General features: G+C 45.1%; 1 protein-coding gene across 6 annotated transcripts in view; it reads right to left on the bottom strand.

Moving 5' to 3' along the window:
* The window catches only part of LOC124012172 (protein argonaute-4-like), a 40,640-nt gene that overhangs the window by 5,026 nt on the left and 19,725 nt on the right, over positions 1 to 15,889 (bottom strand). For 4 of the 6 annotated variants that reach the window (XM_046325653.1, XM_046325650.1, XM_046325652.1 and 1 more), the window contains exons 10-14: positions 13,100 to 13,261; positions 6,245 to 6,393; positions 4,623 to 4,807; positions 4,135 to 4,294; positions 3,393 to 3,708 (exon numbers count right to left, since the gene is read on the bottom strand). In XM_046325653.1, coding sequence (XP_046181609.1) covers positions 3,393 to 3,708; positions 4,135 to 4,294; positions 4,623 to 4,807; positions 6,245 to 6,393; positions 13,100 to 13,261 — 972 coding nt within the window. The remainder of the gene's footprint in view (positions 1 to 3,392; positions 3,709 to 4,134; positions 4,295 to 4,622; positions 4,808 to 6,244; positions 6,394 to 13,099; positions 13,262 to 15,889) is intronic. The other 2 variants (XM_046325654.1, XM_046325651.1) reach the window with 1 other exon arrangement.

The raw sequence follows: 15,889 nt of genomic DNA on the forward strand, positions 1-15,889 counted from the left end.
ACCAATTATTAGCAAAAGATCAGATTGGTCAAAAGAAAAACGAAATCATTGCAAAATAACTACTTTGAGGGAAAACGTACTTACTATGACTGTGATATGTAGTTGTCTCAGGTAGCCATCTGAAGATGAATGCACTAATTGTAAGTCGCTCTGGATAAGAGTCTGCTAAATGACTCAAATGTAAAATCAGAATTGGGCTGCCTGTGTAAACGCAGCCAGATCCTATATCCAGGGCACTATGACAAATTAATCTATCGATCTATCTATATATATACAAATTTCTTTGGTCTCAAAGTTGTAGAGACAGGCTCCAATTGGAGAGGGAGGTCCGTCTGAATATACTTTTGAGTCACTATTGCACCGTCAATGCCCCTGACAGGGTTTCGGCTGGGGTGAAAGCAATTCATCAACAAAATTATTACAATATAGCTCCCAGTATGTCAAGGGGCAGGGCTCCAGACTGCGACCATTTAGTCACATTTCGTGACCCTTTGACATGGTCACCTCACTCAAATTTTTAAAAAAACGTCCTATTTGTTTGCCAGTTAAAACCATGATCTGGTCAAACAGTTTTATTTATTTCACCTTTATTTAACCAGGTAGGATAGTTGAGAACAAGTTCTCATTTACAACTGTGACCTGGCCAATATATAAAGCAAAGCAATGTGACAAACAACACAGAGTTACACATGGAATAACAAACATACAGTCAATAACACAATAGAAAAAGTCTATATACGGTGTCTGCAAAGTGGCATAGTGGCAAAATAATTACAATTTGGCAATTAAACAACACTGGAGTGATAAATGTGCAGAAGATGAATGTGTAAGTAGAGATGCTGGGTTGCAAAGGAGCAAAAAAAAAGAACAGTATGGGGATGATGTAGTTGGACAAGGAGAAATGCCTTTACATAATGGAAGACTATATAATGAATGTAAGGGCTGGGGTCAATTTGCTTCTCACATTGTATTATTTTCTTGATCCTTTATTTAACCAAGTAAGGCACCTTGTGCTGGGCCCAATAAAAGGACTCTAAATTGTTCAGTTTTGTCACAACAATGCCACAGATGTCTATAGTTGAGGGAGTGTGCAATTGGTACGCTGACTGTAGGAATGTCCACCAGAGCTGTTGCCAAAGAATTGATTGTTCATTTCTCTACCAAAAACCACCTCCAAAGTTGTTTTAGAGAATTTGGCATTACGTCCAACCCGACATCAACAGCAGATCACGTGTAACCCACGCCAGCCCAGTATCTCCACATCCAGCTTATTCACCTGCAGGATCAGAGACCAGCCACCCAGACAGCTGATGAAAATGAGGAGTAGTTCTGTCTGGCTCCCCAGTGGGTGTCCCTGGCTCCCAGGTGGGCGGGGCCTATGCCCTCCCAAGGCCCAGCCATGGCTGTGCCCCTGCCCAGTCGTGAAATCTATCGATTAGGCCCTAATTTATTCATTTCAATTGACAGATTTACTTATATGAACTGTAACTACAAACTGCAACAAACACTCAAACTGGACAGTTTTCTCAATCTCTTCATTCAAAGACTTAATCATTGACACTCTTACTGACAGTTGTGGCTGCTTTGTGTGATGTATTGTTGTCTCTAACCTTCTTGCCCTTTGTGCTGTTGTCTGTGCCCAAGAATGTTTGTACCATGTTCTGTACTGCTACCATGTGTTGCTACCATGCTGTGTTGTTTTGTGTTGCTGCCTTGCTATGTTGTCTTAGGTCTCTCTGTATGTAGTGTTGCCTCTCGTCGTGATGTGCGTTTTGTCCTATATTTATATTGTATTCATTTATTTATTTTAATCCCAGGGCCCCGTCCCCGCAGTAGGCCTTTTGGTAGGCCGTGATTATAAATAAGTCTTTTCGGCACTAAACTACTCCCATGAATTTATTCCATTAGTTTTGTGTTCATGCTAAACCAAAACAACCAACATGTACGTGCTCGTGAGCGACTCACCTTTCCATAAGACGCTGTAAAAGCAGTAAAATCGAGTACCGTGACGATTGTGTGGGTCGTAGAGCAAAACGGAGAACACAAGTCATATTTTGAAGGACAAACCGTTCGGGCGCTACAGACATTTGTTCTAAGACTGATTTTTCGGGATGTCTCATTGGTCTGACAAACACCGCTGTTGCTCTGCCGCCTTTCACCGCAGATGCGGAAGGGCGACATTGGTGGATTAAGATAAATAAACTCCTTTCGTTGAATGTATTTTTAAATTGTTTTAAATGTTCTCTCTAGATTAAAACAGACTGATTTGATGGGGAAGCACGTGAAATGCACATCTGCCACTGAGTGCAAAGGGTAACAGGCTACAACATTTTTTTAGGACACTCAATTGACTGTTTAATAGATTAATACATAGCTGTGAGTATTATATGTAGTGTCAGCGATCTACCTCATGTGTTCTGAGTTTTCACTTCCTTGTGGTGAATTAAGACCCCTATGACATAAGTGCACAAATATTTAGGCAAATTCATTTCTATTGCACAACAAAATTGAGAAGCCCTATTTCCAAAGAAAAATATAACAATACCCCTATTGGTCACAATACATGGCAATCACTGGATTAGGTTGCACATCAAATGATCTTGAATCATGCATTTCTGCTTGGATGTGTTCGATGAAACGACTTACTTCTTGACTAGCCTACCATCTCAGAAATCTACGACACAATCTAATGACTTCAGGTGATAACAAAAAAAAGTATAATCATTGTGTGACACTGCTGGGGGGGGGGAAATTGGTGCAACTAAATCACGGGCTGGTGCCACCAACTGAAATAAAATGTCATCTGGGGCCCAGTTAAGGGGTGTGATTTTTTTTTTCTGCTGCCGAGTAATGCGTTCTTCTGCCAATGCTATGCAAAACAATCTGTCGGTAGGACAAGGCCATGTATGTTTGTGCACATGGAAGTCTGTGATTTAGGTGACTAAAATGGCCCATTGTTTTGTTTATGACACACACACACACACACACACACACACACACACACACACACACACACACACACACACACGTATATAAAACTAGACGAAATCATTGTTCAAATGCCAAAAATGTGACTTAATTATATTTTAGTCAAAATGACAAAAACTAGACTACATAAAATAAAAAAGTGGTGCCAAAATAAACACTGGCACCTTCTAAACCCTTTGAGTACTGATAGCATATGCTACCCTTTTACACCACTTAAGGTGCTGCCTTATTTCATCTGAAATTTTAACAAAGAATAACTACTCAAAGGGTTAACCAGCCACCGACTCAATACAACACGCCATTTTGATCATGTAATTCAATGGTCAATTCAGTCCAAGGAGAGAGAACTGAACCTAAATAGACCAAAATGACACACCACAGACGCGAATCACCCTCCCTGTTACCTGCTTCATTTGGCCCTCGGACACGCCGCCACGGTAGTAGATGATGCGGGTGGGCTTGAAGCGCGTGGACTTGTAGAACTGGATCAGCAGCTCACGCACCATGTTGGTCAGGTCCTGGATGACCTCCTGGCTGTACAGCTGCTCCTGGGACAGGTCCTGGCGCGACGTCTGCACGCGCACCGTGGCACAGTAGCGGCTGGGGTGGCCGTCCATGCTGCCCACCACCGCCGCGATGGAGGGCTTCTTGCCGTCGCCGGCTGGAGGATGAGTGACGTCTGCCCCCAGGAAGATGACGGGTTGCTGGAACACAGAGGGTCTGGGGAGAAGAGGTTGCAATTTTTTTTAAATGAAAAAAAGGCAGATTTGGCAAATAAAATAAACAGAGTTTGTCACGTGTTGCTTTGCTCTCAGAGAAGAGGTATAGGTCTGACACAATACAGAACACATTTGATTGACATGTCATGAGGTAATTGAGGTATGTTGAGGTATGTTGTGTGGGTGTATAGTGCCTTCGCTGATGACTAAGCAGTAAGTGCATTATTCCCAGTTTTACTGCATTTTGTTGCCTGCAGGCAATTTCGTCAAAGCAACGAAGGCTTGGAAGACCATCGTGAGAACATCCGTGAGGGTCAACAATGAGGGTGGGTCAATCCGAGTTAATGAGTGAGTGGTGAGTGAGTGAGTGAGTGAGTGAGTGAGTGAGTGAGTGAGTGAGTGAGTGAGTGAGTGAGTGAGTCGTCACCTCTGATGGGGCACCAGGACGTTGTTGATGCCCCCCAGCTTGGCGTTGATCTTGAGGCAGAGGTTGGAGAGGGTCTGGGGGGATGTCTTCACCACGTTCTTCACCTGGACACACTGAGTGGCCATGCCCAGGAGAGTGTCTCCTACCCGCTTCACCTCCGCTGTGGCACCAGGACCACAGAATAATAATGTAGCGCTAATAGTCTCAAATGCAAAGTGAAAAGAGTAGCTAGCAGATTGGTTCTCTTAACATACTAAGCAGGAGGAGTGAACTGGTGTTCTCTCAATTTCCACTAGTGACTTGAGGGTATTCTTTCCCCTACCGCCATTTTCAAGTCTTCCATTTACATTTATCAAATATTTTAGGCAAAGTCATGCAAAACCGTAAGACATAGGAAATGCATCAAAAGACAAAAGACTAATTGAAGTTAGTTTGCCCTTTCTACAAAATCGATTTCCCAAACAAAGAGGTATGAAAGTTATTCTTACCGTAGACAGGGGTTTTGCCAGGCAGGATGACCACGATAAGCTGCAGTCCCACATAAGTCAGCTTGAGGTGTTTGAACATGGGTTCCACGCTGTCCGCTCCCTGGGCGTATTTACAGAAACACGGCTGGCCCTGGATGGGCATACCGGCATCCTTCGAGATCTTTCTCAGTTGGTCTGTGAAGCTCCTAGAAAACCCATGAAAAAACCTTTAGGGACTGTAGTCTAGAGAAAGAAAAGTGCATTCAAACTGTTGAACAATAAGTTTTGTGGTCCGAATCCTAACTTAATACATTTGCTCAACTAGTTTGCGTACATCATTGAGAGATGTGAATCATTTGAGATAAGCCCACAGATCTCAAGTTTGGATTTGGCCCTAAAATGAGTAGTGGTCACCACACAAATCAAATCTTATTTGTCACATACACATGGTTAGCAGATGTTAATGCGAGTGTAGTGAAATGCTTGTGCTTCTAGTTCCGACAATGCAGTGATAACCAACAAGTAATCTAACTAACAATTCCAAAACTACTGTCTTATACACAGTGTAAGGGGATAAAGAATATGTACATAAGGATATATGAATGAGTGATGGTACAGAGCAGCATACAGTAGATGGTATCGAGTACAGTATATACATATGAGATGAGTATGTAGACAAAGTAAACAAAGTGGCATAGTTAAAGTGGCTAGTGATACATGTATTACATAAGGATGCAGTCGATGATGTAGAGTACAGTATATACGTATGCATATGAGATGAATAATGTAGGGTAAGTAACATTATGTAAGGTAGCATTGTTTAAAGTGGCTAGTGATATATTTACATAATTTCCCATCAATTCCCATTATTAAAGTGGCTGGAGTTGGGTCAGTGTCAATGACAGTGTGTTGGCAGCAGCCACTCAATGTTAGTGGTGGCTGTTTAACCAGTCTGATGGCCTTGAGATAGAAGCTGTTTTTCAGTCTCTCGGTCCCAGCTTTGATGCACCTGTACTGACCTCGCATTCTGGATGATAGCGGGGTGAACAGGCAGTGGTTCGGGTGGTTGATGTCCTTGATGATCTTTATGGCCTTCCTGTAACATCGGGTGGTGTAGGTGTCCTGGAGGGCAGGTAGTTTGCCCCCGGTGATGCGTTGTGCAGACCTCACTACCCTCTGGAGAGCCTTACGGTTGAGGGCGGAGCAGTTGCCGTACCAGGCGGTGATACAGCCCGCCAGGATGCTCTCGATTGTGCATCTGTAGAAGTTTGTGAGTGCTTTTGGTGACAAGCCGAATTTCTTCAGCCTCCTGAGGTTGAAGAGGCGCTGCTGCGCTTTCTTCACAACGCTGTCAGTGTGAGTGGACCAATTCAGTTTGTCTGATGTGTATGCCGAGGAACTTAAAACTTGCTACCCTCTCCACTACTGTTCCATCGATGTGGATAGGGGGGTGTTCCCTCTGCTGTTTCCTGAAGTCCACAATCATCTCCTTAGTTTTGTTGACGTTGAGTGTGAGGTTATTTTCCTGACACCACACTCCAAGGGCCCTCACCTCCTCCCTGTAGGCCGTCTCGTAGACTAAGGATATGGGGATTTTTGGGTGGAGTGGTGCATCTACCAAGGTTGACGGGCAGATTACTCACTTGAGCAGGTCCTCTCTGCACTGTTTCTGTGGGGCGAAGCAGGCCACGGCCCACACCTTGATCTCGATCCCGGCGTAGAACTGCTTCCCCCGCATGTCCCATACGCCCTGGTTAGGCGTGGCAACTGTCTTGTTCTGCGGAGAGAGTCCCTACGCTCTTAGTGAACCCCCCGGTTTAACTAGCCGACACAGCAGATACAACTCCCCAGCCCGCACCACACACACACACGTTTTGGGTAGAAGATGACTCTTACCACTGATACAGTGACAGATCATTTTAAATGTGTGTCTAAATGGGGGTGATTAGGATTGTGAGGGTAGGAGAATCTGACCCTAGATCTGTGTTCAGAAGGAAACTACTGTGGGCTCCTATTACACACTATCCCGTAGCAAGTAGCTTACAGGTAAAACCTCCACAGGCTAGACAGCACCAGAAGCTTATTCAACAGGGCAGAACATTCATGTATAGAATAGACATGACCGTCATAGTTACGATTGTACAATACAAGATATGCCCAGAATTTTCCAATCTACAGGTGAACAAATACTTGACAATGCAGGCTTCCACCCTTCCAGTTATAAACATATTTTGCTGATAAACACTTAGGTGCCACGTGTTATTGATTTATCACAACTTAAGGAATAAGGCACGGGGGTGTGTGGTGTATAGCCAATATACCACGGCTAAGGGATGTTCTTATGCACGGCACATTGCGGAGTGCCTGGATACAGCCCTTAGCCGTGGTAGATTGGCCATATACACCACAAACCCCAGAGGTGCCTTATTGCTATCATAAACTGGTTACCAAAGTAATTACAACCATAAAAATATGTTGTCATACCCATGGTATACCAAGGCTGTCAGCCAATCAGCACTCAGGGCCTAAACCACCCAGTTTATAATAAAAGCACATAGGGTACAGGTCAAAAGTTGACACCTACTCATTCAAGGTTTTCATAATTTTTACTATTTTCTACTTTGTAGAATTATAGTGACGACATCAAAACTATGAAATAACACATGGAATCATGTAGTAACCAAAAGTGGTAAATTAAAATATATTTTAATTTGTACCCACCCATTGCCTTGACAGTTTTGCAGACTCTTGGCATTCTCTCAACTAGCTTCATAAGGAATGCTTTTCCAACAGTCTTGAAGGAGTAGCCAAATACGCTGAGCACTTTGTTGGCTGCTTTTCCTTCACTCTGCGGTCCAACTCATCCCTAACCATCTCAATTGGGTTGATGTCGGGTGATTGTGGAGGCCAGGTCATCTGATGCAGCACTCGATCGCTCTCCTTCTTGGTCAAATAGCCCTCACACAGCCTGGAGGTGTGTTGGTTCATTGTCCCGTTGACAGTCCCAGTGGGAACCACATGCAGAGTTCATCTGTCCATCTACTGTGTCTCACAAAAACATGGAGTTTGGAACCAAAAATCTCAAATTAGGACTCAGATGAAAAGGACAGATTTCCACCGATCTAATGTCCATTGCTCGTGTTTCTTGGCCCAAGCAAGTAGTGGTTTCTTTGCAGCAATTTGACCATGAAGGCCTGATTCACAGTCTCCACTGAACAGTTGATGTTGAGATGTGTCTGTTACTTGAACTCGGTGAAGCACTTATTTGGGCTGGTAACTAATGAACTTATCCTCTTCAGCAAAGGTAACTCTGGGTCTTCCTTTCCTATAGAGGTCCTAATGAGAGCCAGTTTCATCATAGCGCGAGATGGTTTTTGCGACTGCACTTGAAGAAAAGTTCTTGAAATGTTCCGTATTGACGGACCTTCATGTCTTAAAGTAATGATGGACTGTTGTTTCTCTGCTTATTTGAGCTGTTCTTGCCATAATATGGACTTGGTCTTTTACCAAATAGGGCCATCTTCTGTATACCCCCCTACCTTGTCACAACAAACCTGATTGGCTCAAACACATTAAGGAAAGAAATTCCACAAATGAACAAGGCACACCTGTTAATTGAAATGCATTCCAGATGACTACCTCATGAAGCTGGTTGAGAGAATGCCAAGAGTGTGAAAAGCTGTCATCAAGGCAAAGGGTGGTTACTTTGAAGAAACAAACATAAAATAGATTTTGATTTGTTTAAAACATGATTCCATGTGTGTTAATTTAGAGTTTTGATGTATTCACTATTATTTTACAATGTAGAAAATAGTACAAATAAAAGAAAAACCTTGGAATGAGTAAGTTTCCAAACTTTTGACTGGTACTGTATATCAGGATCTGTATCCACAAAGCGTCCACAAAGAGTATGAGTGCCACTGCTAATCTAGGACCAGTTTTTCATTTCAGTTCAGTTCATAATGAAAATAAGATTGTATGGACAGATCCTAGATCAGCATTCCTAATCCGAGATGCTTTGTGGATACAGGCCCAGATATTATCAGATCATTCTAGCTATGAATAGAAGTACCTTCAGTGCCCATAGCGTCTACTTACATTTTGCATTGTGTCGAGTTAGCTACCCTCTCTTGTAACAATTGGGCAAGCATATTGTATTCTCCAGCAAGCTACACATGTACTAAATGTGCAATTCAAGAAAGAAACAGCCCCGAATACTGGGGTGCTGATCCAGCATGGAATCACATATACATTAGATTGTGATTACACTGAATACTAATACAGTCGTGCACATCACATCAAATGAACAGCAAGTGATGCTAGAGAAAGGTTATCAGTGAATAATTAAGCGATGATTAGCAATGCTCTCCACTGTAATTACAGCAACATTTTATAAACACCAGCATGATAACACGGTGATGGAGTGACAAACACAAGGAGAGTCACTTTTCCCATCACAAACCTATTACGGCTACAACAATATAACAGTTGAAAAGGTCTGAAAGACGTGCCAGTCAAACAAATGAATAACTAACTGCGACGACAAAAGCAATCAGTCCACATTTCAGAGGATGATAAAACTCCATTACCCAGCAGGCCAAACCACTCAAGAAGAGACTGTAAAATGGGCCCAATAAAAGGCGTATAACCCAGCAACACTGTGCCAAAACTGTTAGTACATCTCTATTATAGCCATTTCTGTGACCAAATGTTTTTCTAATGTGCAATTTCAAGCCAAGTTCAGATCAATTATCCATATGCAACGTGGTTTTTACAGTCCACATTGGACCTATAACGAGGTCTGTGGAAGACGTCTACCCAAACCGAACACAATTACATTATATAAAGACTGTACGGAACTTATGTAGAGGCCGTGTATATTGCCTACATTAACCTCCCCACGTCTACCTTTGACTCTTTCCTCTCTGCCTCCTTCTTTCCACTCCTCTCCTCTTTTGACCTCACCCTTCTCACCTTCCCCCCCTACTCACAAGGCAGGCAATACGCTCGACCTCATCTTTATTAGATGCTGTTCTTCCACTAACCTCATTGCAACTCCCCTCCAAGTCTCCGACCACTACCTTGTATCCTTTTCCCTCTCGCTCTCATCCAACACCTCCCACACTGCCCCTACTCGGATGGTATCGCGCCGTCCCAACCTTCGCTCTCTCTCCCCCGCTACTCTCTCCTCTTCCATCCTATCATCTCTTCCCTCTGCTCAAACCTTCTCCCACCTATCTCCTGATTCTGCCTCCTCAACCCTCCTCTCCTCCCTCTCTGCATCCCTTGACTCTCTATGTCCCCTATCCTCCAGGCCGGCTCGGTCCTCCCCTCCCGCTCCGTGGCTCGATGACTCATTGCGAGCTCACAGAACAGGGCTCCGGGCAGCCGAGCGGAAATGGAGGAAAACTCGCCTCCCTGCGGACCTGGCATCCTTTCACTCCCTCCTCTCTACATTTTCCTCCTCTGTCTCTGCTGCTAAAGCCACTTTCTACCACGCTAAATTCCAAGCATCTGCCTCTAACCCTAGGAAGCTCTTTGCCACCTTCTCCTCCCTCCTGAATCCTCCTCCCCCTCCCCCTCCTCCCTCTCTGCAGATGACTTCGTCAACCATTTTGAAAAGAAGGTCGACGACATCCGATCCTCGTTTGCTAAGTCAAACGACACCGCTGGTTCTGCTCACACTGCCCTACCCTGTGCTCTGACCTCTTTCTCCCCTCTCTCTCCAGATGAAATCTCGCGTCTTGTGACGGCCGGCCGCCCAACAACCTGCCCGCTTGACCCTATCCCCTCCTCTCTTCTCCAGACCATTTCCGGAGACCTTCTCCCTTACCTCACCTCGCTCATCAACTCATCCCTGACCGCTGGCTACGTCCCTTCCGTCTTCAAGAGAGCGAGAGTTGCACCCCTTCTGAAAAAACCTACACTCGATCCCTCCGATGTCAACAATTACAGACCAGTATCCCTTCTTTCTTTTCTCTCCAAAACTCTTGAACGTGCCGTCCTTGGCCAGCTCTCCCGCTATCTCTCTGAATGACCTTCTTGATCCAAATCAGTCAGGTTTCAAGACTAGTCATTCAACTGAGACTGCTCTCCTCTGTATCACGGAGGCGCTCCGCACTGCTAAAGCTAACTCTCTCTCCTCTGCTCTCATCCTTCTAGATCTATCGGCTGCCTTCGATACTGTGAACCATCAGATCCTCCTCTCCACCCTCTCCGAGTTGGGCATCTCCGGCACGGCCCACGCTTGGATTGCGTCCTACCTGACAGGTCGCTCCTACCAGGTGGCGTGGCGAGAATCTGTCTCCTCACCACGCGCTCTCACCACTGGTGTCCCCCAGGGCTCTGTTCTTGGCCCTCTCCTATTCTCGCTATACACCAAGTCACTTGGCTCTGTCATAACCTCACATGGTCTCTCTTATCATTGCTATGCAGACGACACACAATTAATCTTCTCCTTTCCCACTTCTGATGACCAGGTGGCGAATCGCATCTCTGCATGTCTGGCAGACATATCAGTGTGGATGACTGATCACCACCTCAAGCTGAACCTCGGCAAGACGGAGCTGCTCTTCCTCCCGGGGAAGGACTGCCCGTTCCATGATCTCGCCATCACAGTTGACAACTCCATTGTGTCCTCCTCCCAGAGCGCCAAGAACCTTGGCGTGATCCTGGACAACACCCTGTCGTTCTCAACCAACATCAAGGCGGTGGCCCGTTCCTGTAGGTTCATGCTCTACAACATCCGCAGAGTACGACCCTGCCTCACACAGGAAGCGGCGCAGGTCCTAATCCAGGCACTTGTCATCTCCCGTCTGGATTACTGCAACTCGCTGTTGGCTGGGCTCCCTGCCTGTGCCATTAAACCCCTTCAACTCATCCAGAACGCCGCAGCCCGTCTGGTGTTCAACCTTCCCAAGTTCTCTCACGTCACCCCGCTCCTCCGTTCTCTCCACTGGCTTCCAGTTGAAGCTCGCATCCGCTACAAGACCATGGTGCTTGCCTACGGAGCTGTGAGGGGAACGGCACCTCAGTACCTCCAGGCTCTGATCAGGCCCTACACCCAAACAAGGGCACTGCGTTCATCCACCTCTGGCCTGCTCGCCTCCCTACCACTGAGGAAGTACAGCTCCCGCTCAGCCCAGTCAAAACTGTTCGCTGCCCTGGCCCCCAATGGTGGAACAAACTCCCTCACGACGCCAGGACAGGTCACCTTCCGGAGACACCTGAAACCCCACCTCTTTAAGGAATACCTAGGATAGGATAAGTAATCCCTCTCACCCCCCCTTAAGTTTTAGATGCACTATTGTAAAGTGACTGTTCCACTGGATGTCATAAGGTGAATGCACCAATTTGTAAGTCGCTCTGAATAAGAGCGTCTGCTAAATGACTTAAATGTAATGTAAATGTAACTCAGCGAAAAAGAAATGTCCTCTCACAGTCAACTGCATTTATTTTCAGCAAACTTCTGGTGTTCAAAATCAAAAGTAACAGTCAGTATCTAGTATCTCCCCCTCATGGACTGCACCAGATTTGCCAGTTCAAGCTGTAAGAATTCTGAACATGGTTGGATTTAGTTTAATGTAATTTTAATAATTAAAACCACATTAATTATCATTGAAAATTCAATTGGTTGAAATCTATTTCTCAGTTATCACTTGGCTCGTGTAAATTCTGTAGTTAAACATCCTAAGGTCAACATCCCCATAGTGTTCACATCTCTCATTTTATTTTGTATTTTATTGTACCTTTATTTAACTAGGAAAGTCAGTTAAGAACAAATTCTTATTTTCAATGACGGCCTAGGAACAGTGGGTTAACTGCCTGTTCAAGAGCAGAACGACATATTTGTACCTTGTCAGCTCGGGGGTTACTAGTCCAACGCTCTAACCACTAGGCTACCCTGCCGTCATGTAAATATTGTAGATACATAAATATATTAAATAAACAATTTGGGAAATCTCCAGACTTTGCTATTTTCTTCATTAGCATGATGATTTTAAAATTGGATTGGATTTTTCTAATCTGTTAAGACATTGAATACATGTATGTTTAGTTTAGTTCTCGGTGTGAAGCAAGTTCATTTAAAGTTAGGCCTATGTGATTGATCTACATAAACAATGTTAACACACAGTAACCAAAAACCTGATCTAATTGACATATTCAGACAGCATTTTCAGCAAAAATATCGCCACAAATTTACCAGAATTATTTGCCAGAATTTCACACGTTTCCGCAACAGTTTGCCAAGAAACTAATTTGCATGTGAAAATAGGAGCTTGGAGCACATTTGAGGCAAATTTGCCAAACGTTTGCCACAACTGTTTGCTAGAAGCCTGTTTTTTGGTAAGAGTTATTTAATTTAATTTAAATGTGTTGTGTGGCATGAAGTCTCATCCTCCACCCCTTGGTTAATACACTCACCGTTTTCATTCACACACGAACACCAACAGCCCCTCTCTCCCGTGATTGGCCCAGCCCAGTGCCCTAGTACTCACCCTGCCACAGTCCCGGCCAGTGTCGGTACTAAGCCGGCCCCCATACTGCAGCATGGGTGCTGGGAGGACTCGGCCAGTCACTTCTGTCATGTCGTTGTGCACCACGATTCCGAACTCCTTCAGGTAAGGGTCGGGACCGCCCACCATGCTGTTGCTTTTGACCTGGGGGGGACGAAGAGGGAGAGGTTGGTGTGAAAAGGAGGAAAATGGGTTAGAGGCAAGCAGAGAACACATGAATTTCCTGCTAGTGTCTAGAACATTTGCGACCCGTTCCAGGAAGCTAGGCGTATGTCGCACGTCACAGGAAACGCATTTGAACAGCAAAAAAAAGTTTACATTTTTTGGGGCAAGAATTCCTTCTGGACAATGTGAACTTTCATGTGCCTTAATAACAAACTTGTACCATCTGTAAATACGAACAAAACATGCGTTTAAAAAATGACAAGTCTAGTTAGTTTAGCCCTGGAAAAAGACACGGGAACCTTCCCACTAGCCATGATTGGCTGATAGAACGGATGGGCCGAGAGATTAGTTCGGAATGGTCTACCATTAGCACGCATCCGTCTATAATAGGAGCTGCTCATTATGTGTAGATAATCCTTTCTACCGCGGCATTTAAGAAATTATGAACTGCAAAAACAAAAAAAAAAAAAGTGTTGCTACTGATCTTATTAACATTGCTGCCCTGAATTTAACAGGTGCTAATCAATATAGAGCGCACACAATGTGTTTTGTGCGTGGAAGTGCTTAGTAACGAGTCTCAAAACAACACGTCCTGACCAAACATCCACAGCATGACAGTAAACACAGGGAGTTATTTCAGGACAGTGCACAACGCTTCGACAGTGGGGGGAAAAAATGATAAGCAGAATTAAGGGAGTACTATCGCTCAGTAGTAGTAGTAGATGTGAGTTTCTCTTTCAAAACAATCCCCTTGTACACAGCTAATAGCTAGCTAACGTTAGTACAGTAGCTAACTAACTTGTTTTGGCGAAGTAAAACCCTAAGTAACTGTACAGGAAAACCTCTGGCCTACTTCCTGTTGAAAACAAGTCTAGGTTGGAACTAATCATTTTTATTCTGGAATCAACTGATTGAAGCAAGATGCTTTTTGGAGGCAAAAAGCATCTACAGCAGTTGGGTTGCTCATCTACAGCAGGAAGCAGTTCCCTGCCTGACTGAGAAAGCAGTAGATGTTCTGGTCCTCAACTCTGGTGTAATTAAAAAATAAAAACAAGTACAGAAACGCTCAATGCCGAGGATTACCTCAGGGTTGCACTGTCCAGAATTTAGCCCAGAACAAACATACTTGTTGAAAACTTCAACCAGCCACACACACACACACACACACACACACACACACACACACACACACACACCTCTCATTAGAACGGTGTGTTTTCTCTGTGTGATGTGATCAATCAGTTTATTCCAGTTCAAAATAAAACATTTATTGTATTTTAACAGCAACAGTTCCAACCTAGACTTTTTTTTAACAATACTTTCATTTACATTTTACATTTACATTTAAGTCATTTAGCAGACGCTCTTATCCAGAGCGACTTACAAATTGGTGCATTCACCTTATGACATCCAGTGGAACAACCACTTTACAATAGTGCATCTAAGTATTTTAAGGGGGGGGGGTGAGAAGGATTACTTTATCCTATCCTAGGTATTCCTTAAAGAGGTGGGGTTTCAGGTGTCTCCGGAAGGTGGTGATTGACAGGGAGTTTGTTCCACCATTGGGGAGCCAGAGCAGCGAACAGTTTTGACTGAGCTGAGCGGGAACTGTACTTCCTCAGTGGTAGGGAGGCGAGCAGGCCAGAGGTGGATGAACGCAGTGCCCTTATTTGGGTGTTGATCAGAGCCTGGAGGTACTGAGGTGCCGTTCCCCTCACAGCTCCGTAGGCAAGCACCATGGTCTTGTAGCGGATGCGATTCAACTGGAAGCCAGTGGAGAGAGCGGAGGAGCGGGGTGACGTGAGAGAACTTGGGAAGGTTGAACACTAGATGGGCTGCGGCGTTCTGGATGAGTTGTAGGGGTTTAATGGCACAGGCAGGGAGCCCAGCCAACAGCGAGTTGCAGTAATCCAGACGGGAGATGACAAGTGCCTGGATTAGGACCTGCGCCGCTTCCTGTGTGAGGCAGGGTCGTTGCGGATGTTGTAGAGCATGAACCTGGAACGGGCCACCGCCTTGATGTTAGTCCAGTTTGTTGTCCAGGATCACGCCAAGGTTCTTAGCGCTCTGGGAGGAGGACACAATGGAGTTGTCAACCGTGATGGCGAGATCATGGAACGGGCAGTCCTTCCCCGGGAGGAAGAGCAGCTCCGTCTTGCCGAAGTTCAGCTTGAGGTGGTGATCCGTCATCCACACTGATATGTCTGCCAGACATGCAGAGATGCGATTCGCCACCTGGTCATCAGAAGGGGGAAAGGAGAAGATTAATTGTGTGTCGTCTGCATAGCAATGATAGGAGAGACCATTGAGGTTATGACAGAGCCAAGTGACTTGGTGTATAGCGAGAATAGGAGAGGGCCTAGAACAGAGCCCTGGGGGACACCAGTGGTGAGAGCGCGTGGTGAGGAGACAGATTCTCGCCACGCCACCTGGTAGGAGCGACCTGTCAGGTAGGACGCAATCCAAGCGTGGGCCGCGCCGGAGATGCCCAACTCGGAGAGGGTGGAGAGGAGGATCTGATGGTTCACAGTATCGAAGGCAGCCGATAGGTCTAGAAGGATGAGAGCAGAGGAGAGAGAGTTAGCTTTAAGCGCCTCCGTGATACAG

This window comes from Oncorhynchus gorbuscha, linkage group LG24, assembly GCF_021184085.1.
Source record: "Oncorhynchus gorbuscha isolate QuinsamMale2020 ecotype Even-year linkage group LG24, OgorEven_v1.0, whole genome shotgun sequence".
NCBI lineage: Eukaryota > Metazoa > Chordata > Actinopteri > Salmoniformes > Salmonidae > Oncorhynchus > Oncorhynchus gorbuscha.